This window comes from Jaculus jaculus, chromosome 14 (genome assembly GCF_020740685.1).
Source record: "Jaculus jaculus isolate mJacJac1 chromosome 14, mJacJac1.mat.Y.cur, whole genome shotgun sequence".
NCBI lineage: Eukaryota > Metazoa > Chordata > Mammalia > Rodentia > Dipodidae > Jaculus > Jaculus jaculus.
The window spans coordinates 42,265,290-42,291,340 of NC_059115.1; the positions used below are offsets into that span (position 1 = coordinate 42,265,290).

The following is a 26,051-nucleotide window of genomic DNA, read 5'->3' on the forward strand; positions in this document are numbered from 1 at the left end:
GCAAATGAAATGAACTTGTGCCCTAATGTGGGCAAACAAGCCCTCTAATTATGGGAAATGTTTTGATAAATCACTGGCATTTAATTTGATTTTTCAAAGGAAAATATATTGCTATGTTTTCTAAATATTTTGATAGACAAAAAAGTTATAACTCAGCATAATTCCCTGAATCCTTAAGTCACATGTCCTGTAACACACATCCACTTCTCTAGTGCACCATGAGTGATTACCAAGTTAAACATGTCAGAACCAAAGTCACCATATGGGTCAGGATCTATAGGAGTTTGCGCACAAAATCTTCATAATCTATAGGAACTCACCAAAGTAGTAAGTTCCTTTCTCTGAGTTTTCATGTAAAACTGAGGTCTAGGGGAGAATAATACAAGAAATCCAGAGTAGATTGTCAGCAGGAATATGCAATACTGACAACACTGTGGAAGTAGATACTACATGGCAAAAGTAAGCTCTGAGGAGAAAATGAGAAATAATGTAGTAGAAGTCAGATACAAAACTAGAGTGAAGGAAATGGAAAGAACTAAGGTACATGGTCAAGGGGTTGACAAAGCCAGGTCGGTTTGCAAGGACACGTGACAGTGGGATACAACTCTGCTCAGAACAATGGCAGACAGTGTTTTGCTTCCTCACTTGACCTGCTTGCTTGCTGTCAGATACATATTAATGTCCTTGTTACTTTCCATATAGCTTTAAAATAAATCCCCATGAATGAAGATGACCTGAACTTGAACTACCATGTGGAACAATATAAAATACTGATAGTGGGCATGGTCAGTGTGTGGGCAGGTGTAGTGGTCTGGAGTGCGAAGGCCTGACACATTTCTGGACTCCTTCCACTTCCCCAGCTTTGAGTTCCTGGCATTGTCAGTGTGTGTGTGGGTTCTGAGGTCTGGAGTGAGTAGGCTGGACCAATTTCTGGGAACATTCCACCTCCCTGTTCAGAGTTCCTTGCACAGACAATGTGTGGGTGGGCATGGAGGTCTGGAGTGAGAAGGCCAGACCCACATCTGGGCTCCTCCCACCTCCAGGGTTTGAGTTCCTTACAAGTTTAAGGTGTGTACAGGTATGGTGGTCTGGAGTATGTAGGGCAGATCCCTGTATCTGGGCTCCTCCCAACTCCCCATCTTTTTGCCTGCACTGGTCTGTGTCCTGGAGAACATGACATGAAGTAGGCCAGACCCAAGTTCCCTTGTTCTCCTAGTCCCCTGGTCCTGGTAGATCCCATTGTGCCTTGACTGAGGAGGTCTGTGAGCTATGGAAATAAGACTTTTCCTCTGGTATCTTGACTGGCCAATAGGTACCAATATTCCTGTTGAACTGAGTAAGTGGGTGAATGGGGTAAATGGCAAAATTTTGCTTCCTCCTCAATAAAATAAAGAGTCTTCCTAAAATGGGTAGACCACAATGCAAAAAAGCCAACAAAAGTCAGAAACTGATAAATCTCCACCAAAGACGTCTACTCCTACTATGGAAGTGTCCAAAGAAATCATAGAGAAATCAACAAAAAATCCTTCCCCCAATGAAGACACAACAACCAATGAGACCCTGATTAAAAAAAAAAAAAAAAAATCACTGAACTTGAAGCAAACTCTCAAAGAACCAACAATCATATCAATGAAATTGAACAGAACTATCTCCTAGAGACTTCAGCCATTGACAGTAGGCTTAATATGACTGAATAAAATGTTAGAAACCTCCAAAGAGATGTGAATAATTTGAAGATAAGTCAAGAAATGGATGACCTCAACAACTGGTTGTTTAAGCATAATGAAGTCTTGATCAAATGCAAGAATGAACTACAAGAATCATCAAGAAAATCAGAATTCGAATTGAAATCATACCTCAAAAAAGAGGTGAACACTATATAAAACATCACACAAAAATCAAATAGAATTTATGTAACATCTCTAGAACCACTCACCAATAGTTACTCATGTGGAAGACAGAACCTCTGACCTGGAAGATAAGAGAGAGGAAATTGATCAGAGGTCAAAAACATTGTTAAGTTAAAAAAAAATAAAGTGAACAGAATATGAGAGAACTTTGGGACACCCTGAAATTACCAAACATCTGGATTATGGGTATACCAGAGAGGAAATCCAGACCAGAGGCCTAGAGAACATACTCAACAACATTATTGAAGAAAATTTTCTGAATCTTGCAAGAGAGGCCCATCCAGATACAAGAATCCCACATAACACCAAACAGGCAGGAACAAAGAAAAACTCTCCAAGACACATCATAGTTAAAACTCTTAACAACAAAAACAAACAGAGATTGTCAAAAGCAGCAAGAAAGAAGCAATTCACAACATATAAAGACAATCGCATTAGAATAACATCATATATCTGAATGAAAACCCTGAAAGCCAACAGGTTTGGAATGGAACACTTCAAAGTCTGAAAAACCAGACCAAAGGCATGGAGAACTTATTTAACAAAATAATTGAAGAAAACTTCCCCAGTCTCTTAAAAGAAATGCCCATCAAGATAAAGAAGCCAACAAAACTCCAAACAGACTTGACCAAAGGAGAAACTCTCCAAGACATATTATCATTAACACTCTAAACATTGACACCAAAGAGAAAATCTTAAAAGCAGCTAGGGAAAAACAGCACAACACTTTCAATGGTAACCCCATCCGAATTACTTCAGACTTCTCATTGGAAACCCTGAAAGCAGAAGGGCATGGAAATAAACACTCCAAAGTCTAAGAACCTATGGCTTCCAACCCAAACTACTCTACCTGGCAAAAGTATCCCTTATAATAGAGGGTGAAAGAAAAACGTTCCATGACAAAACTCAGCTTGACAATTATATGAACACAAAACCAAACCTACAGAGAGTACTTCAGGAAATTCTCCACAGAGAAGAAACAAATAATCAAACTCAAATGCCTACAAGAAGCAGATCACAATAACCAAACTCAGAGTAGGAACAAAAAAACTTCAAAGCCCAAGAAAACACCAACCCACATCTACCATCACAATATGGCAGGGATCAAATGTAATCTCACAGTCATTACCTTCAATATTAATGGCCTTAATTCACCCATCAAGAGACACAAGCTAACAGGACGGATCAAAAAATTAGACCCCTCAATCCGATGCCTTCAAGAAATGCACCTCACCACTAAGGACAGACACCTACTCAGGGTGAAAGGGTGGAAAACAATATTTCAAGCAAATGGGAATAAGAAACAAGCAGGTATAATTATATTAATATTGGATAAAATAGACTTCAAACAAAAAATAATCAAAAATGACAAAGGAGGACACTTCCTACTTATCAAGGGAACGATCCATCAAGAGGATATTACAATCATAAATCTGTATGCACCAAACACAGGGGCACCACAGTTCATAAAACAAAACCTACTTGACAATAAAACAGAAATAACCACCAACAACATCATAGCTGGGGACTTTAATTCACCAAAATCAGTAATAGACAGACCATCCAAACAGAAACTCAACAGGCGAGTAAGAGAGCTATACAAAATCATAGATTGCGTAGACCTAATGGACATCTACAGAACTTTCCATCCCAAATCCACAACTACATATTCTTCTCAGCAGCCCATGGAACATTCCCTAAAATAGACCATATACTGGGCCACAAAGACTGCTTTCACATATTTAGGAAAATTGACATAATTCCCTGCATGATATCAGATAACAATGCTATAATGCTAGAAATCAACAACAAAAGACCCACCAAGAATCCCAATGGCACCTGGAACTGTGCAGCACACTTTTAAACAATAAGTGGATAGTGGAAGAAATAAAAAAATGAAATTGCAAAATTCCTGGAATTAAATGACAATGAGAACACGTCATACCAAAACTTATGGGACACAATGAAGGCAGTACTCAGGGGAAAATTCATAGGACTCAATGCCTTCATAAAAAAGACAGAAAGATCCCAAATCAAAAACCTAACTACCAACCTAAAGGCACTGGAACACTCAAGAAAAATCCAACCCAAAGAGCTCCAGAAGGAAATAAATAAATAAAATCAGAGCAGAAATTAATGAATTGGAAACCAAGGAAACAATTAAGACAATTGACAAAACAAAGAGCTGGTTCTTTGAAAGAATAACAAGATTGACAAACCCCTGGTCAATGTGATGAAACCCAAAAAGGAGAAGCTACAAATTAACAAAATTCAAAATAAAAAAAGGAGAGATCACAATAGACATAAGTGAAATTGGGAGAATCATCAGGACTTATTTCAAAAACCTGTGCTCCACAAAACTGGATATGTAGAGGAGATGGATAAATTCCTAGATGCATATCATCTATCAAAGCTTAATGCAGAGTAGATTAATCTCATCAAAGAACCCATCACACTCATGGATATTGAAAAACTGATAAAAATGCTCCCTAAAAAGAAGAGTCCAGGACCAGATGGCTTCTCAGCCAAATTCTATCAAACCTTCATGGAAGAACTCAAACCAATCTCCCTCAAACTGTGCCACACAATTGAAGAACAGGAAAAGCTTCCCAACTCCTTTTATGGAGCTAGAATCACCGTAATCCCAAAATCAGGCAGAGATGCCACAAGAAAAGAAAACTACTGGCCTATTTCCCTAATGAACTTAGATGCAAAAATCATGAACAAAATCCTTGTAAACCAATCCAGCAACACGTGAAAAGCATTATCCACCTTGACCAAGCAGGATTCATCCCAGGAACACAGGGGTGGTTCAACATAAGGAAATCTGTCAATGTAATACACCACATAAACAAGGTTAAACATAAAAACCACATGATCATTTCAATAGATACAGAAAAGGCCTTTGACATGATACAGCATCACTTCATGAACAAAACATTTGAGAGAATTGGCATGGTTGGTTCACATCTTAACATAATAAAGGTAATATACAAAGCTACAAAAGCCCAAGTAATAATGGAGAGAGACTGGAGGAATTCCCATTAAGATATGGAACAAGACTGGGTTGTCCTCTCTCACCTCTGCTTTTCAATATAGTACTGGAAGTCCTAGCTCTAGCAATAAGACAGGAGAAGGAAATAAAAGGGATACAATTTGGAAAGGAAGAAGTTAAGTTAGCTCTATTTGCTGATGACATGATTGTATATGTAAGAGACCCAAGAGACTCCATCCCAAAACTCCTGAAGTTGATTAACTCCTACAGCAAAGTAGCAGGATACAAAATCAATGCACAAAAATCAGTAGCATTACTATATGCAAATGACAAAGATACAGAGAAAGAAATAAGGGACATAGTCCCATTTTCAATACAAAAAAAATAAATAAAATACCATGGAATAATGTTAACCAAGAAGGGTAAAACCTACACAATGAAAACAAAAACACTCAAAAAAGAAATTGAGGAGGACTTGAGAAAATGGAAAGACCTCCCATGCTCCTGGATAGGCAGAATTAACATTGTGAAGATGACAATCCTACCACAGGCAATATACAGATTTAATGCAATTCCAATTAAAATCCCTACAGTGTTCTGCACAGAGATAGAAAAAATGATCTCAAACTTCATATGGAAAGGCAGAATGCCTCGCATATCCAAACATATCCTCAGCAAAAGAAATACCTCTGGTGGCATCACCATACCTGATCTAAAGCTATATTACAAAGGCATAGTACTAAAAACAGCATGGTACTGGCATAAAAACAGGAGTATAGACCAATGGTATAGACTTGAGGACCCATACTTTGGGTCAAGCAACTATAGCTACTTGATATTCGACAAAGGCTCTAACAATACAGGCTGGAAAAAAAGATAGCATCTTCAACAAATGGTGCTGGACAAACTGGATAACCACATGCAGAAAACTGAAACTTGATCCACAAATTTCACCATGCACTACACTCAAATTCAAATGGATCAAAGACCTCAACATAAGACCAGAAACTCTAATACTATTGGAAGAAAATTTTGGAAGTACTTTCCATGATATAGGAATGGAAAAATGCTTCCTGAACAAAACCCCAGTAGCTCACAATCTTAAACAGTCACTAAACCAATGGGATTACATGAAGCTGCAGAGTTTCATACAGACAAGCATGCAATAAGCAAACCCAACAGACTATCCACAGAATGGGAGACAATATTTGTGGAATATCCAACTGATAGAGACCCATTCTCTAGAATCTACAAAGAACTCAAAAATCTAAACAGTAACTAGTCAAACAGCCCATTCGCAAAATTGGGCAAAGAGCTGAACAGGCAGTTCACAGAGGAAGAAATTCAAATGGAAAACAAACACTTAAGATAATGTTCATCATCCCTAATCATTAGAGAAATGCAAATTAAAACAACTATGAGATTCCACCTTACCCCAATAAGGATAGCAAATATCAAAAAAATCAAACCAAAATAAATGCTGGCAAGGCTGTGGAGAAGTAGGAACACTCATCCACTGTTGGTGGGAATGTAGGATGGTACAACCACTTTGGAAAGCAATATGGAGACTCCTGAAAAGCCTGACTATAGAGACACCAACAAACACAGTTATTCTCTTACTGGACATCTATCCTAAAACCTTCAAACCACAGGACAGAGGCCAGAAAGATTTGCTCAACCATGTTTGTAGTGACTCAATTCTTAATAGCTAAGAGCTGGAATCAATCCAGTTGTCCATCACTAGAAGAATGGATAACTAAGATGTGGTATATATACACAAGGGAATTCTATACAGCAGTAAGAAAAAATGACACAAAGAAATCTGAGGAAAAATGGTTGATCCTGGAACACATCATTCTCAGTGAACTTACACAATCATAAAAAAAAAAAAAAAAAAAATCACCACATAGTCTCACTCATCTCCAGCACCTAAACTTAATCTACCCAAGATACTTTACATATCCAGCAAGCATCTCATGGACTAGACACTGGGATGGAGGGGAAGGGAGGGGAAGGCATGAAAGGGGTGGGAAACACTAATCTAGACCCAAATGGCAATGGTACCATAAAATTCTACTTCCTAAAAGGCAGACCAAATGGCTGAACCTTCACCCGGCCCTTAAAGGAAACACCTAAACCACAAGACACTGGAGAGGGTAGGATCCAGTCTAACATAAATCTTCGACCTCTTCCCTCTCTCCCTCTCCCTCTCTCTCTCATCCCTCTAACTCTTGTATATTGGTTATCTTTTTCCTCATTTTCTTAGTGGGCACTTACCTGTAACTTCCAGTACCAGCATGGGGCTATCATCCACAATGAGCTTTTGATCAGAGAAACCTACAAGGTTTCCTCAAAGAATGACAGATTTCTGTCAGAGTACTTGATGACACACCAAAGGTTAGTGGTAAGACTCTATTGCTGAAGACACCATATGCAGCTGATACGTAAAATGGTAGGGCATGGCTGGAAGCCAGGAGAGTCAGTTCCCAGTCAGCATGTCTAGTGCCAGAAGGTGCTACATGGGCGACTGGAGGAAATGACCAATATCTGACCAAGCAACTCATGGTCAAACCTACTTAGCAACAAATAACCTGTTGTAATGCCCACACAAGTGCAATAGTGGCACACAGCCATGATGGGGAACCAACTGCTCTTGATTTGGCTAACTGATCCCCTCAGTGGTGTGGGACCCATAGCTGGAGCTAGGAAACAAGTCAGAACCATATCCAAACATAAGCCCACTCTCCGTTATCAAGCTACCATCGATCATGGGCTACAAGAGGGCCTACATCTATTAAACTCTCTAGAAAAAAAAGTAAAAGTTATCTCACTTGTCCTGGTGTTAACTTACTCTCCGTTGGAGAATCTGATTCTCTTTTTCAGATAGATGCAGATCCTTAGGAGAGAGCCATCCCATCATACCTCAAAAAGGCCCTGGCTGAAACTAAGGAAAACTGGTGAAAAAAGCAAGGGTGCTGTTTGCTTGATGAACCGGATACCAGCACAAGGGGGAAGGAGACAAACACAGAGAAAAATCAACTCCTACCAAATCAGAGAGCAAGATCCTCAGATACTCTCCAACATCTCATCACTGAAGCAGACCAAAAATGAACCCTACATGGCTCAGGGAAATTTTGTGGAACAGGGGGAGGAAAGAATTTCAGAGCCACATGCTGGGTCATGATATGCAGAGACATTTATTGAACCAAGAACTGTGGGCTAACCCCAGAATGCATGAGCCATATACCTCAACAAGTAGGGGCCAATGGGGAGGCGGTAGGCCACGGATGACCCTAATAATTGTTCCAAACTGTCTTTCCCAAGTATTCATTTAAAAAGCTTTTCTAATTATAGCTTTCTGTTTTTATCTAAAAAGTGATTTAAAGCATATAATATGTATTTCTTACCTAAAAGGTTAAGTAATAAATTACATTAAAATTTATTAAATTTATGAATCAAATATTTGAGAGTTAAATTTAATAATGTAACATGGTTATGTTACTAAAGATTATTGAATTTCTAAGGTCCAAATTTCAATACTATAAAGCCCTCATCTGTTTTCTATAATACCAAATTCTGTTTACAATACTTTCTTAAATATTGTTTTGTTATTACAAATTCTCACAAAAATGGCTTTCAAACATTCCTGTTTTATAAAGTGTAACAAATTGTATCCAAATGCCAAAAAGAAAAAAAATACCAATAGTGCAAAGGTGAAGAAAAACCCAGATTCTAAGAGTGTGAAAGAGAGTGCTTCCCTGTGGCAAGGCATTTCTTTATTTGTAAAGGGAAGTCATGTTTAAAACAGTCAATGTTGGCTGTTTTGGAAGAGTTTTATGAGAACTTAAGAAACTTGTGTCTGATTTGTTTTTGTTGCTTCTTTAATCTCAGATCACACAGTTCATTTCATTAAGCATAAGACTTTTACTCTTGTTTTCTGAACCACAATTATTATTTTTCATGGTGTTCCTACAAGAAAAGATCTGAACCCAAGAGAGTCCATTTAGAATGAAAGAAAAGAACATTGTGTAGGAGCTCTCTTTTATATTCTCAGGATATAAACTAAATGAAGAAATCCACAATGCTGTTTGAGAGGGAAGGTAAAAGTTTTCTCCTTTCAGCAGAAAAGGTTTTCAGTAGGGTAAAGAAATTCAGAAAATTGAGAGTTATTTCTTTTTCAGGTAGATGCAGATCCTAAGGAAAAAACACGCCATCATACCTCAAAAAGGCCCCAACTGAACCTAAGAATTTGGCGAAACAAGCAAGTGTGCTGTTTTCTTGGTGAACTTGGTACCAACACAAAGGTGAAGGAGATCAACACAGAGAATAATCAACTCCTACCAAGTCAAATATCCAGAGATGCCTAGGCTCCCAAGACCTCATCACTAAAGCAGACCTAAAATGAACACAACATGGCTCAGGGAAATTTGCTGAAGAGGGGTAGAAAGAATGTCAGAGCCACTCATTGGGTCATGACACACAGAGACATTTTTTTCCCACCCATAATTGATGGCTAACCCCATAATGCGTGACCCATATACCCCAACAAGGAGAGTCCAGGTGAAGGGGGCGTACAGGGAGGAGGCTAAAATGGTACCAACTTGACTGTATTCACTGAGTACAAAACTAATAAAAAATTTATTAAATACAACTTAAAAGTTAAAATGTAAATGAAAACAAATGACATACAGAAAAAAAAATGAACAAAAAGAAAACTGAGAGAGAAATGCATTACAATAGGAAAGGATTAATAAAGTACTGAACCACAGTGTCTGTAAGAACCAGTCAAAGAAACTTTATTATAATAGAGGGCTCAGCAAATTAAAGCTTTCTAGACAACTCTGGCAAGCAGCCTAATTTTGAAAATAGCTATTTGAACAGCATAGGTACATTTTTTCATTTATGTGATGCATACTTGATATATACATATATTTTTTAACATTGATAAAAGAGTAAAAATTTGTATAAGAGGTCAAATGACAGAAAAAGTTGAATATCTTCACCTTGTAAAAGAAGATGCCAACTTCAAAGATAGATAATCTTCATAGCATTTTCTTCTATGTACCTTTCCATATGAAATTTGAGATCATTTTTTTCTATCTCTGTGAAGAACACTGTAGGGATTTTAATTGGAATTGCATTAAATCTGTATATTGCCTTTGGTAGGATTGCCATCTTCACAATGTTAATTCTGCCTATGTATCTATTTTGTAGCTAAATTTTATATTAGAAATTTCTCATAACACTTCAAACTTGGAAGTATTTAGGAACATAATATATGAACATATGCTCATGTGTTTTTTATATACTTTTTTGTTTGTTTCCAATAATGCAGGCATAATGCATTTATGAAGTCAAATTTTGGAATGCAAGAGCTAGGGAGAGGGCTCAGCAGGACAGATTACTTTTACAGCCTTGTAAAAAGCTTAGCATCCTTGCCCATGCCTATAATGCCAGTGCTGAGGAGAATGGATACAAGAACATCTCTGGAGCTTCCTGGTTTGACAGTCTAACCAAAAAATGGAGAGCTCCAGGTTCAAGTGACTTTGACTCAGGAAATAAGATCATTGAACATTTTCCTTTGGCCTCTGCATGTGTGTACAGAGCACACACTCACACATACCACACATGCATATATACATACATTCATACACACACACACACACACACACACACACACACCAAGGAATAAAATATTTTGTTTATTTGTATTTATTTATTTGAGAGTGACAGAGAGAGAAAGAGAGAGAGAGAGAGAGAGAGAGAGAGAGAGAGAGAGAGAGAGAGAGAGAGAGAGAGAATGGGTGTGCCATGGCCTCCAGCCACTGAGAATGAACTCCAGATGCATGCGCCCCCTTGTGTATCTGGCTAATGTGTGTCCTGGGAAATCGAGCCTCTTACTGGTGTCCTTAGGCTTCACAGGCTTAACTGTTAGGCCATTTCTCCAGCCCAGGAATAAAATATTTCAAAGCAGCAATCGCCAAATTGCTAGAAGTAATAATTGACAAAGACTGTCCCTCCTGGAGTACATAAAACCAATTATCTACCAAACAAGGAGTTCATGACCATAGGGGAGAAAAAGAGCAAAGTTCTCTATATACTGAATGACAATGCTTTAAATATATGGCTTTGCTAAACATGGAAACTTAAATAATAATGTACTCACCCTCCATATAACAGCACTTATCTAGGAAAACTTACTTGAATGTTAATGATTTGTGGGGATTCATTTAAAGGAGCAGAGATAACATGAATAACCTACTACTTAAGTATATGTTCAAGACTATTACTTACCCCAGTTCAGGGCAAAACTGAACAACACAATAGAGTCTCATGCTCCAATGCTTCTCTGTGCACTGAAACTACATTGGTTCGTCTAAGTTTCCTCAATTGCAATGATCTTCACCACCTCTTAGTGTTACTTAGAGAACTCAGATGTCTGAGATGCTCATTGTGGCCCAGAAAACCCTGGACATGCTCCACAAATGAGTTTCCTCTTTCTTCTCTCTCACTCTCTCTGTCTATCCTTCTTCTTCTTCTCTCTCTCTCTCTCTGGATTTTGGGAATTCCAGTTCTCTCAGTTTATAGCTCCCAGCCAAAGAGTATCTAAGGAAGGCAGATTACATGCTCAGATCTAGGCTGGGCTAATAATAATACATGAAATAAGAGGTACAGAAGCTAAGATCACTCTTAGAGCATCTGACTGTCATTGACAGTCAATGTTCTCCAGTTTCCTGTCATATAATCAGAATCAATCTCCCCTTCTTCTCTCTCATAGTTATTAGATGTGCGAGGGTATCCTGTATATTATAGGATGTTTAGCAGCAATCTGATCTTTATGTAAATTCTTTTACCCCATACCTTATTTATGAAACCCTGTATATCCTTTGTAATGTATCTACCATTCACTGCAAAATATTCCCCGATGGTAAATCAATCTTTAGTTCCCATGGAATACCATGCTTCTACATGTCCTGTCAATATTTAACCAAGTCACCCAGTTAAATCGTATTGAACTGTAGAAGAAAGTAACTGTATTCAAATCCAAAGGGGCCACTTTCTCCTGTGTAGCTATGTATCTATATTTTCTGGAATTTATCAGGTACAGGATTTTCAATAAAATAATGTCTTGGAACTTCTAAATTGAAGAGAAATCTACCTAGACTTTGCTGGTAAAGAGAGAAGCTAATTAGACATATACTGTCATTCTACTAAATGTGGACCAATGGGGGCTTGCTCTATGAGTGCAACCATGAAACTTTCAAAGGGTGATCATTTACAAATAGCCTTTAAAGGAACTCTGCCCCCCCCAAAAAAAAAAATCTAGAGGAGAGAGAGTCTAGTCATAACCCACCTGAATACATAAGTCTAGGAGACTTTTGAATGGACATATGGAACTAAACCAGAAATAACAACTTGAATTCTCCAGTAGGAGATCTCCCAAAACACCCCTTACTCCAAAACAAGCCAAATGCAAATTAAAAACAAACAAATAAACAAAAAACAGAGAAACACCCACTACTAAATAAAATACAGGCATGTGGTCATTCGATGTCACATGTACACATATCAGCAATGAGCATCTTTTTATCACTTTCCTTTTATCCCAATTTCCTAGTAGACTACACAATTGGTAAGTGGACAAGAACAGAGAAATCAATGGTAAAAATAGAGAAAAAGTGAAGAACTCATTATAATTTCTCCTGCATGCTATACACTTCCAGGCTAAGGTAGGCCTTAACTACAGGAAAGGGGAAATCAATTAATTAAAACTCCAAAGTTTTGGGCTGGAGAAATGGCTTAGCAGTTAAGGTGAATGCCAGTGAGTCCTATGCACCCAGGTTTGATGCTCAAGGTCCCATGCAAGCCAGATGCACATGGTGGCGCATCTCTGGAGTTCATTTGCAGTGGCTGGAGGCCCTGGCACAACCATTCTCACTTACAATCTCCCTCTCTCCTTCTCTGCCTCTAAAATAAAAATAAATCTTTAAAAATCTCCAAAGTTTTGATAATAAATAGAAATAAATTTGTAATCTGAAAAAGAAAATGACCCTTTATGTTAATATTAAACACAATAACCAGAAATAACTATTTGATTTACCTAAGCATTCATCTAGATACAATGGATTAAAAAGAAAATCAAAAAAAAAACAAAAAAAAAACAAACAACAACAATAAAAACCAAGCTGACTTTGGAAAGACCCATGTTAGGATATCTGGCCTTTCACGCCTGCATTCTACTACAAGTGCACCATTCACAATTAAACCGTTCCACAGCTAACAAATAAAGCAGCACCCAACCCACCCAGTCTTAATAAAAATGCTATTGCCCAATGTTCAATAGACTCTAAGGTTGATTTTCTTGTATTTGGGAGAAAATTGTGCTGAGTTAGTCATTTTTCTCTGCATTTAGTGAAATAAACATTTTCTCACATGACCCCTATATAACTCATCATTGGTTGATGTTCATTCATTTCATGTATTTTTATTCACCCTCTGTAGTCATCAAAGAAATATTCCCTTTTTTTTTTTCAATATTCTTCCTGGCCAGCTAAATCTTTCCTTTCTTTTTTTTTTTTCCTTCAAAATAACTCTCACAGAAAATTACCTCCCACGTAATGACGAGTTCAGCTCGACTTCCTCCACCTCCGTTGATATTTGCTGGTGCCACGACAGGGACTAAAAACAACCAAGAGAAATGTGGGATAGCAGTGATTAAAGTGTGTCTTCATCTAGGAGAGTTTTGTTTGGCGATTTCACTTTTCAAAAATTTTACTTAGGCAAACAGAGAGTCTTGCATTTTTAATGAACATGAATTATGTTTACACATATCCAAATTTCTAAGTAAGAAGACACAGTTGTGTTTGATACATGAGCACTCTGGCTCCAAAATTAATTAAAAATCAAGCAGCGTTGTGTACTTGACATTATTATGCATCATCTACTAATTGGCGAAATGACGTTCCATTCAGATGGTGAGAGTGACACCAGTGATTCAGCGCCTAATTATACAGCTGTCCTGTAAACAAGTTACTCAGGCAATGTGGTAATTAATTATTTTGTCAATAAACAAGCTGATATATTTTTCTTTATTATTCTTCAGGATATTTTAACATTTAAAATTAAATCCTCAAAAGTATGTGAATAAATTAATTCTTGTTTTATTGTCCTTTACCTGAACCTCAAATGAATCACATAAGAATAAAGGGATTTTTAATTTTTCACTTGTAAAGTCTTACTTTTATCTGGGAATAATGTGATTTTAGGAGATTATCTCTATTTAACCTTTGGACCTAATGATCTGTGATAGAAAACTCAGATACTGCCAATTCTGATGAACTGGAAAAAATAATGTGCCATTCAACTCCACCCCTGTGTGGAGGATGGTGACAAATGCAGTTCAAGGTAAAATGTAAAACTCGTAGCAGTCAATACATATGACCCATGTAGTACCGTCAAAGCAGGGCTTTAATCACGCTGGAAAAAGTGATTAAAAACACTTTCAATTGACACTGTAGCCCAAGGATGTTAAATCTGTGAAAATAGGTGAGTGTACTTTGAATGCTTTCAAAGTGTAGAAATGATCAATATAGTGTATCGCTGACCAAGATCCAGAGCTAGGGATGGAAGTCTCTGGGTATGGTTGAGGAACTGTGAAGCACTGATTAAAATATACTGGGATTGGGCTGGAGAGATGGCTTAGCGGTTAAGCGCTTGCCTGTGAAGCCTAAGGACCCCGGATCGAGGCTCGGTTCCCCAGGCCCCACGTGAGCCAGACGCACAAGGGGGCGCACGCCTCTGGAGTCCATCTGCAGTGGCTGGAGGCCCTGGCGAGCCCATTCTCTCTCTCTCTCTCTCTCTCTCTCTCTCTCTCTCTCTATCTGCCTCTCTCTGTCTGTGTCTCTCTAATAAATAAATAAATTATATATATATACTGGGATTAACCTCTCATTTAAATTTAAAAAAAATATTCATTTTTATTTATTTATTTGAGAGCAACAGACAGAGAAAGAAGCAGAGAGAGAGAGAGAGAGAATGGGTTCGCCAGGGCCTCAAGTCACTTCAAACGAACTCCAGACCCGTGCACCCCCTTTTGCATCTGGCTAACGTGGTCCTGGGGAATTGAGTCTTGATCCGGTGTCCTTAGGCTTCACAGGCAAACGTTTAACCGCTAAGCCATCTCTCCAGTCCTCATTTAAAATTTTACAACATAGAGACAACCTAAAGAAAGTCTTGAAAATCTTGCTTGCATACCTTATTCCCATTTTATACAGCTGCTTTCCTTTTATGACAGTGTAGAATGATAATGACCTAACTTTTTCCAAAGTAACACTTATTTAATGGAAATTTACATACTCTTCATTTTGTTGGCTTATGGATTCTCAAAAAAAAAAAAAGAAAGAAAGAAAAAGAAATCGTTTAAAACCAAAGGCTTTCATACTATTTCAGTTCTTTTGCACACTTTAGTTAGGCAAATAATATTATTGTAAGTTGCAATTCAACTATGTTTTGCAGTTTCCAATATCTGGGAAATCAGATAATTGTATTCTTTTCTTTATTAATTTTAAGATTAATTAGACTTAAAACTAAAACCATATTGAGAAGTTAGTCTTTAAGGAGCAGAAAGCAGGGCTGTAGAGATGGCGTAGCGGTTAACCGCTTGCCTGTGAAATCTAAGGACCCCAGTTCAAGGCTCGATTCTCCAGGACCCACGTTAGCCAGATGCACGGGGGGCGAACAGTTCGTTTGCAGTGGTTGGAAGACCTGGCGTGCCCATTCTGTCTCTCTTTCTCTGCCTGTCGCTCACAAATTAATAAATAAAAATTTAAAAAATATATTTAAAAAAGGAGCAGAAAGCAAAAGGTTGTGTGCACTTCAGTTTGATTTGTATCCTTGAGGAAATCGGTATGAAATATGCCAATGATTCTATGAGAGAGAAAGAAAACAAAGAAACTCTTACTATGCGTGTTGAAGTTGGCACACAAAAGTTACTACCAAAATTTCAGTGTTTTGGGCAACTTTCCTAAAGCTTCCAAAATATGGCTCAGTTATAATGAAATAGTGGGAAACTAAGTCTAATATCCAGGGTCATGAGCCACTCCTGAAATAGAAAGTTTAAAGTCATGCTTAATCTATTGGTCATCTAAATTAAAGTCCACTGCTCTTCAGAGAATCATGGATAATAAAAGTCTAGTGTCAGAGGTTCAAGTCCTGAATGTTAGAAACAAGCAGCTCAAAGGGTTTCTCATTCTGAAATGAAGGGAATTCTCAGCTGTAAATCTTTAGCATGATTTAATTTGCTGTAATTGCAACCAACCACTTTTATTCTTGCATCAAACTGAAACAAAGAAAAATATATGTTAGGAATGGAATGCTTCTCATTCTGCAGGTCATTTGAATTGTACAGGTAAGGAGTGTGTGTGTGTGTGTGTGTCCTTTAAAATATAAGTTATTGCCATCAGATAATTAGGCACACTTTACTGGAATAACTTATATTTTAAGAACTAAACCAACAGCAATAATTATGTTATAGCCCTAATTTGACTGAATAGAAATAGGAGTATTGTGAGCTATACAGAGCAAATAGATCTTATGTTTCCATGGATGTAAAAGTTGGGGAGTAACGAGGAGAATCATTTGAAAGAAATTAGGAAGGCATGATGAAAAACCTGATTTCACTTGTGTTCTCTATAGGGTGCCAGCTGAGGCAACATGGGCGCTTTCTGTCCAGTGAGTCAAGAATTCCCCCAATTTTCCTGGGAGGAAAATATATGCTAGGAGTGTCAAAGAGAGCCTCCATAAATTCTCGACGAGCACGTCTTACGTCTTAATGAACAGACAGTAACACATCTACCACACAGAACATTCTCTGCTGGAGTTAGTCAAAGACCAAAGTATTTTCTGAAAAGCGCTTATTATGATATGCTTGTATAAAACTGATCATTTCTAATTCTATCCATGATGTTGGATAAGATGGGACATGCCTGACATTGTGCCCATAAAAATGTGAGCATTAGAATAATAAATTCACTGTCTTTAATTTGGATCACAAAATATCATTCCCATTAAAATGTTAGGCTTTTTCTTTAAGAATTATATTATCAAGAATTATGTTCCCTTTTAAACATTGATTCCTTACCAGATGCTTTTGTTCTTAACATTTCTGATGGTCTACTTGGTTCTCCAATCCCAATGCTGTTCCCAGCCACAACACGAAATTCGTATTCCACCCAAGGATTCAAGCCAACTACTGTTGCATTGTATGTCTGACCATTGAGAATTTCAGGGACTAAAAGTAAATGGACACAAAGAAAATTTAGGCATGTAAAGAAGACATAATTATATATCAACTTACCATAAACTTTAAAAAAGTTTCAAGATAATTACTTATTGAAGTTATAACTTTGAAGTTAAATTAATTTTAGAAACTAATTCCCAAAGTCATAGATCATTTACCTGTAGCAACAGCTTGCCATCCCACAGAAAACGGTGTACGAGTCTGAATAGTAAATATCTGAATGGGACTGTTATTATCTGGGCCAGGTCTCCAGCTTAATTGAGAGGTTGTACTGGAGATGTGATCCACTCTCACATTCTCTGGGGGACCAGGAGGACCTGAAGAAGGATATTGTGTGATAAATGATGTTTAACTTTATTGAGAAAAGACTGGTTTATTTTAACTGATATGCTTAGAAAATAATAGAGTGACTGAAATATGTTTTAGCACAACATCAGAAATTAAGACCTATTAATTCAGTTTACACAGCAAATCATTAATTTAGAAATGGCATATTTGGAGATTAGAAAATGTCAAGTATAGGTTCATTGAAAACTATCCAACAAGGAGCTAATCTGGAAAATTGACAAATGTTCTCTTTGATTCTGCTCTCCAATTGCAGCTCAACTAAATGCAAACAATATGGACAATTCATGCAGATTCCACTCTGCAGTGACAAAATTTGTTTATAATAAATAAAAGGAAATCTGAATTTTAGGAACTCCTACTACTTCTACTTGCTATACCAGACCACCATTACTTGCAGACAAAAGTTACTCAATTATGTATTCATATCCACAATATCCATAGAACTTAGAGTGTTGGAATTTATAAAATAAACACATTTGTGGTTTTATTTAACTCCCGCATGATATGTTTCCTTAAAGAGTTGCAATTTAGAGATATAAATATAAGATCACATTTTCATTGCTCATGCTTACCTCTTACAATGATGTCAGCCATGGCAGATAAATGCTCTAGAGCTGTTTGCACTGTGCACAGATATTTTCCCGAATGACTCAACTGAATATTCCTTATCATCAAATCCCCAACGGATTCCTGTAGTTAGAAAGATCAGCTGGATAAAACCATAATCACACACAGCAGGTCCTATTTTCTTTATAGCTGTATCAATATTAAATATAAGAGAGCTTTGAAATTAGTAAATATACCAGGATTATTATAGTTTTCCATAATTGGTCCCCTTTATTATCCCCTTTGCTATAATTGCAGCCAGAAAGCAAGTATTTCTATGTAAGACAAAACATAAAATACAACAAAGCAAAAACAGATGCAGAATCATAAACACACAGTGATTACCCATGCTAACATGGATGGAGAGAATAATTGTGAAAGATGGTAATTCACATAAAAACGTATTCATTTTGGTAAACAGATATTAATTTCAGATACTTACTCCTCCAATCCTTTCAAAATGTGCCACCCCTTTTTTTAAGTCGATCACTTCTCCATTAAAGGACCACACAAACATGACTTCCATGGAGGGATCATGTGACACCTGGCAGGGCAAGACGATACTCTCACCAACTGTCACATCCATTCTCGAGGGTGGCACAGTGATTACAGTTCTCTCTGTTGAGAAAATACCGTTGTTTCAGAAGTGCTAGAAAATATTAGTCAGTGCGTACTAACATGTTTCTGAATGTTATATAATCATTTTAAACATCTTGGAGTACAACATTCAATATGAATAATCCCTTTTTTCAAAGTTCTCTTGTATTTAACCATCATTTTGCTTTAATTAAAATAAATTAAAAGCATGGCTTCACTCCTTCTGTATGTGGAAATAGGTTCAAAAAATATACAGACCTCAACCCGGAGTGGTGGCTAACCCCTTTAATCCCAGCACTGTTGAGGAAGAGGTAAGAGGATCATTGTGAGTTCATGGCACCCCTGAGAACTCCAGGTCAGCCTAGAATAGAATGAAACCCTACCTCAAAAACCTGAATAAGTAAATAAATAAACAAACATCAAAAGACAGTATTCCATACATATAGTGTGTAGTGCTATTTTGTGTATATATGTGAATGTATGTATGTGTATACACATGTGAGTGCATGGGAATGGAGGCCAGAAGACAGTCTCAGGTGTCTTTCCTCAGAAATATAACCACCTGTTTGTGAGTCAGATTCTCTCATTGGCTTGAAATAAGAAATTTGGCTAGATGGTAGGTTATTGATCCCCAGGAATCCATTTGTCTTCATTTTCTCATTGCTGGGGTTACAAATACACAGCATTATGCCTGCCTCTTTAAAAAATAGGTTGTGTGTATCAAACTCAAGTCCCTTCCTTATGAAGCAAGTACTTTAACAAGTGGTCTATATTCTAAGTCACCTAGTTGTATTTTCTACTCTAAAAACCTAGTTATAATATCATATTGAAATATTGTTACAGCTCTAAATTTTGTGTTACAGTTCTAATTGTGTGTTACAGTTCTACTTGTGTGTCAGCTCCAGATTCTTTGAGATAAACTGTGTCCATAACTCCATGGCTACCATATTTTGTTAAGCTTTGCAATCACATGCTTACATTTAAAAGTATGGATGTATATGTTACATTTCTGAATAAAATGGAGAAAAAGTCACTGTAGTGGTTTGACTCAGTTGTCTCCCATAAACTTAGGTATTCTGAATGCTAGTCTTCTGAGCTGATGGCTACTGGAAATTAAAGCCTCCTGGAGGTGGTGTATTGTTGGGGTGGGCTTATGGGTGTTATAGCCAATTTCCTTATGATAGTGTTTGACACATTCTCCTGTTACTATTGTCCACCTTATGTTGGCCAAGGGGTGATGTCCACCCTCTGTTCATACCATTGTTTCCCCCTACCATCATGGAGCTTCCCCTCGAGTCTATAAGCAAAAATAAACCTCTTTTTCACCACAAGCTGCTCTTGGTTGAGTGATTTCTACAAGCAATGTGAGCCTGACTGCAAAGGCCATCATTAGATATTGCTTAATATTTTCAATTTTAAGAAGCAATTGCCCTATGTTAGTCTCATCGTTTCCAAGGAGAAGTCTGCAGGAAGGCTTTACGGACTGTGTCCATTCTGAATTCCAAGCTGTCGTCATCTCTTTCCCTAACACCAGTTCAAATGAGGTCTAGGATTTTAAGAAAAATCTTCCAGTACTAGGTAAATAGCTTTCTTTTGTAGTTTATTTGAAAACAGTCCTAATATCTTATTTATAAGCAAATAAATTGGCTAATTGGATGTCATGTTAGAGTCAAACTGCCCTGATTTAAAGTTTTACATCATGCAATTAGAGTAATTATTGAGCATTAAAAATGACAGACACTTCCATTTAAGGCACCACAGTGTCAGAGTTAGATGAAATATTCCCTATGTTCATACCTCATTGGTTGTACAATAATAATGACTAAAACTTCATGAATTAAAAATTATGCTCATATAACTTTTAACTGTTATATTTGGAATGGAGTTTCATAACTAATTTTATTGAGTACTTATCATCTGTCTACCTTTATGATAAGCACTGGAAATACAATTTTGCTGGAGATGCAAAGCCCAGCACTAGGTGAAAAAAAAAGTAAAATATCTGCCTTCATGGAGAGACATGACTTCAGAAGGTGGTTGTTGTCAATTACACATTACTAATGTATAAGTTATATCTGCAGTAAGTGTCATGCAGTAGAGGTAATTCCATTAAAAGATTAACTGGTAACTCCTTAGGAATCAGTTAGCTCAGAAAGAGCTATGTTAATTGAGATATTAAGGGTAAGTGAGAGAGAGATGGTTAGAAGTCATAGGTAGAGAGATGTCAGCATGTTTCTTTGTGTTGGAAAGGACAGTTATGAAGGATGTGCATAAAGAAGCATGGTATATCAAAGCAAGGCAGGTACTTTCTGGAGAGTCTATGACTAGATAGAAGGATTCATAAGAGAAAGTAGAAAAAATGAAGCTGACAGACAGCCATAGTCAATACACAGATCCTATTAAGACTAGATGCTTGAAGCTTGAGAGATGGCTCAGTTAACGGTGATTGCTTGCAAAACCTGACAGGCCTGGTTTGATTCCCCAGTATCCCTGTAAGGCCAAATGTACAAAGTAGCAAGTGCATCTGTAGTTCAATTTCAGTGGCAAGAGACCCTACCCATTCTCCCCTTTCGCTCTCTGAATCTTTCTCTCCCTGTAAGTACATGAATAAAATAAAGGCCAGATATGTAACTGGAAATAATTTATTTTTTTAAAAAGAGTGTCATTAATGGAATTAAGTACATTTTTACATCAGAAATATTTTCTTGCTTATAAAATTCAATACATGTAATGGTTGTCCATGAATGACCAAAAACATATAATCATAAAATGTATATTTTGGCATCATAACTTAAAGCAAAAAATAATGAATACTGTATAAAATTTATATCTTTATTATTAGATTTTCTCATTTTGTGTTTCTAAAAAGTCACCAGGCCATTAGCTAGTGCTTCAGTACTGCTTCCTGGCAAAGGAATATACAGGTTTTGAGAGTTTTGTTTTGCAAAGTACTTTTCTACAACTGCACAAAATTTGCAATGACTAAGCTCATCTTGTGGATGACAATTGTATACATTTCTAATATATTACATTGAATTATGAATTTTAGAATATTTGGTCATCATGGAGGAAATTTTATTCTAAAAGGATTTAATCCTTCATTTGTTGCATTAAATTCAGTTTAGTATAAGTTTCAAATTAGTTTTAAAGCAAATATATGTATAGAAGAGCAACTTAGTGTTTGTTCTGGCATATGCTCTAATGTGTGGATGCTTTACAAGAAGCTGAAAGTGACTTCATGATTTGTGCATAATTCAAAATGTCTGTTAATCATCCCATTGTGATCTTTTCAATTACATGGAAAAAGCTCATTAATAATCAGTTCCCCTGAAGCTTCATATAAAAATAGTGTTCTTGTCCTTGAATCAAATAATCTTCAAATTAAATTTTTATTTCTAGTCCTGTGGCTATTAGCTTTGCAAAGTCACAGAAGTATTCAGAAATCAAAGATATTTTAAACTCTTCAAAATTTATATGACCCTCTAATATGCTGTATTGCAATGTCTAAACACAAAAGTATGTTTTGATTTTGTAGTAATTTACCAATGTTGTTTGTTGTCTGACTATGACCAGCTTCCATGTAGGTGCTAAAACTAGACAGTTAATATTTCTGCAAATGGCACTTGGTAAACACAGACAAACAGACTGGTCTCCCTCACTCTGGACCAAGGTGCTGCCTTCAAGAATTATTTCTCCACTTGAGCCTTTTTTAAAAGTATCTACTTCTGTTTCTATTGGATAATCTATTATAACATCCATCTATATAGGTGCATATCCAGAAATTCTTCAAACTTGGGACTCAACCACCTCTGACAGTCACCTGGCACAGGTGCACATGAACAAAGCACCCTCTGTGCTAACATAAACACTGCTTGTTTTCCATCCAGGCCTGGGCTGCTGCAGAGCCATTGCCATGCACATATGCTTCAGTGGCAGAACGTTAAACAACTGTGGACCATTTTTCAGCTATGCACCCAATGTAATTGGTTTGCATATCCTTGGAATTTGCCCTACATATCATGTCAAGAAATATGTTCTCATGTACAAGTAAACGGGATAAAAAAAATGATCAACAAAGGCTATGGAGAAGGAGGGGCTAGGAATCAGTACATGATACCCACAGGTAATCAAATAAAACTAGAAAGGACGAGCATATTTTAGAGATCTCAGGATAAACAACTAATAGTTTTAATATGTATAGAATATAGAAGAATGTTTTCCACACACCTTCTAAAGTCATGGAACCTGACCATTTTTAGAAGATTACCCTACCTGTAAATGAGGGAATTTATAGAGGTAAATTTTTAAATTTTTATGTTTGTTATTTACAATCCACATCAGGGAGGTAAAACTTAGCTTATTTGGTAACTTCTTATTGCTGGGACAAGATACCTGAAAAAAAAAATTACTGGAATGTTTATTTCAGCATACAGGCCCATGTTATGGTTCATCATGGCAGGGAAGACATGGCGTTAGGAATTTGAAGCAGCTGGTTACAATCAATCCACAGTGAGGAAGCAGAGAGCCATGAAGTTACTATTCAGCCAGCGCTTCCCCTCCTATACAGCACAGGATTCCGGCCTATGGAATGGTGCTCCCCTCAGGTAAAGTTTTCTTTCCATCTCAATTAGGCTAGTTAAAATAACCCTTTACACTTAAATCCAGAGATTTACCTAATCTAGGAAATCCCTCCCAGGTGATTCTAGATTCTATCAGTCTGACAGTCATAGGTATCATATCCAAACAGCTTCATTGATAAGCATGCATTTAGAAGTATAAGGAGAGTTTTGTAGAATGTCTGACACTTTTGATGAATAATATTGTTAAAATTGTCACAAATGCCCTCATCTTACTTGGACATATTTATAGTTATGATCACTCTAACAAATAGGAAAATGAATCATATCAAAATTTATGCCACATCATTTAGCATATTTTAAACATAAATGATATTGGTTCTCTATCTCAGTGATCAAGGAAAGTATTATATATCAAAATTTGTCATAACATTTTTAAAAGCCCAGAAAAAGCAATCAAATGTCTCAATGGCTATATAGAATGTAATATTTTCATCACTTCATTTTATTTACTTTTGTATTTCCAACTGGGCTGAAACCTTCATTGGTTAGTGATAATTGTTCATAGTTTGGGCCTGACAATCAGTGTCAGAGTGAAGAAGACAGATGCTAAGAATAATTAACACAAACAAAAGCAGAGATCCAGAGGCTTCTCATTACTGAAGTAGACTTAAAACACACCCACAATGGCTCAGGGAATTTTGCAGAAGGGTCAAAAGAGTATCAGAGCCACAGGTTGGTACCTCATGCCCAGAAGCATTTCTTCTTCACAGTAACTGACTGCTGCTCCACAATGCATAACCCACAACCCCGTGGGGGATACCCAGAATCTGTATATCACTTTCCTGCAAAAATCAGGTGGAAAACAGCAGCAAGACATTGTGCCAAACACTGGCAAGGGGAAAATGGCTAAAATATCCATAAGCCTACCCTCCAAATTGCACTGTCTCCAGGGGGATTTAATTCCCAAATTGCCTCCAGCTTGGGACCTAGCATTGAGTACACATAAGTTTATGGAGGGACACCTGAATCAAACCACCACAGGTACTGTGTGGTATACTAGAAATTTGCTAGGAAACTCAACTGCAGATGTTATCAGTATAAACTTGCAAAGAAGTAACTATGTGATCCAAATTGGTGCTAATGTTTGACTAAAGTAATCTGTTACTTGTTCATCTGTGCTTTTAAATAACATGGTGTTATCCATCTTACATGTGTACATTTTTTATTAAAACGTCATAACAGCAGGTACTGTTTGTTTGAAATCAACTTTGTATGGTCACTTTGGACAGGGTTTTCACTGATAAATAAATAACTCAGGGATTGGTAAGCCTGAATGCACAAGAATGTAGTCTGAGGAAACAAAAACAAATCAGGAAAAAAATGAATACTATTTAAGGAAATATAATCATAAAGTAATTTGATACTCAGAAGGGCTGAACTAGTATTTTAAATTACTCAAGAAGGCAACTCAAGTCAGTAAAGCAAGGGATTTTTGGGAGAAAAATGTCTAATCTATCAAATGTCTAATGCAAGGGTTGAATGTAAATGTCAGTAATCCTGGAATTATGGTATACTGGTTGTTGCAGGCAACTCCATATTGTGTGTAGAAGCATCCAATCAAACACAGCTTATGGGAGGAAAGGGTTTACTTCAGGCTTATACAGTCCAGGAAATCACTATCAATGATGGAAAGAAGATACTTACTATATCCATAGATCAAAGCAGAGAGAAACAATTGTACCAAGCAAACACCAACACCAGAAATTGTGAACAGGCAGAGCTCCAACTGCTCTGAACAAACTTAGAAGGGCTGTATTCAAGATTTGTACCCAAACACATGTAGGGCTGGATTCTGAAATCTGCCCTCAGGGTCAAGTGTCCCTGCAGTTCTGATCTGCCTGCTAAGGACTCAAGTAGGAAGTATAAGCAAAAATGTCTGTCTATGGGGCCATACCTTCAAACCACCACTGGGAAAAGATACAGAGAGAGAGAGAGAGAGAGAGAGAGAGAGAGAGAGGGAGGGAGGGAGGGAGGGAGGGAGGGAGGGAGGGAGGGAGGGAGGGAGGGAGAATGATGTTGCAAAGACCTGATGAGAAAACCAAGTGGCTTCACTTTCATACCAGAAACATGTCTAAGCATATGAGAAGTAGTGATTTCCCTTCCAGGAATAGTATTCACCTAAACTGTTAATCAAATGTAACTTTAGAAAGATGTTATTTTCATATATAAATTTTTCAAAATTGTGTCTTTAAAAAGATTTAAAAAAAAATTTCCAGGCTGGAGAGATGGCTTAGTGGTTAAGCACTTGCTTGTGAAGCCTAAGGACCCTGATTCAAGGCTCGATTCCCTAGGACCCACGTTAGCCAGATTCACAAGGAGGCGCATGCGTCTGGAGTTTGTTTCCAGTGGCTGGAGGCCCTGGCGTGCCCATTCTCTCTCTCTCTCTCTCTCTCTCTCTCTCTTTCTCTCTGTCACTCTCAAATAACTATATAAAAGTGAACAAAAAAAGTTTAAAAAATTATTTTCCAAAAATCCGTGGGCAAAATTATATCTACCAAAAGGAGGAATTTTTTCTTTTTTAAAGAGAACAGTTTGATATATGAGCAATATCGGTAAACACCCAAGCACAGATTCATACTGAAGGGAGAAAACAAACATCAACTTGGGGATTGAATTATCATCATGTACATAGCAAACTATGCCAACAAACAATGAAA

The 26,051-nt window shown here is 37.1% G+C and overlaps 1 protein-coding gene across 1 annotated transcript in view; it reads right to left on the minus strand.

Moving 5' to 3' along the window:
- LOC101610386 (contactin-6) overlaps positions 1–26,051 on the minus strand; it is a 366,424-nt gene that overhangs the window by 27,513 nt on the left and 312,860 nt on the right. The window contains 5 exon segments of the mRNA XM_045134210.1: positions 13,514–13,584; positions 17,045–17,194; positions 17,362–17,520; positions 18,124–18,241; positions 18,600–18,775. Coding sequence (XP_044990145.1) covers positions 13,514–13,584; positions 17,045–17,194; positions 17,362–17,520; positions 18,124–18,241; positions 18,600–18,775 — 674 coding nt within the window.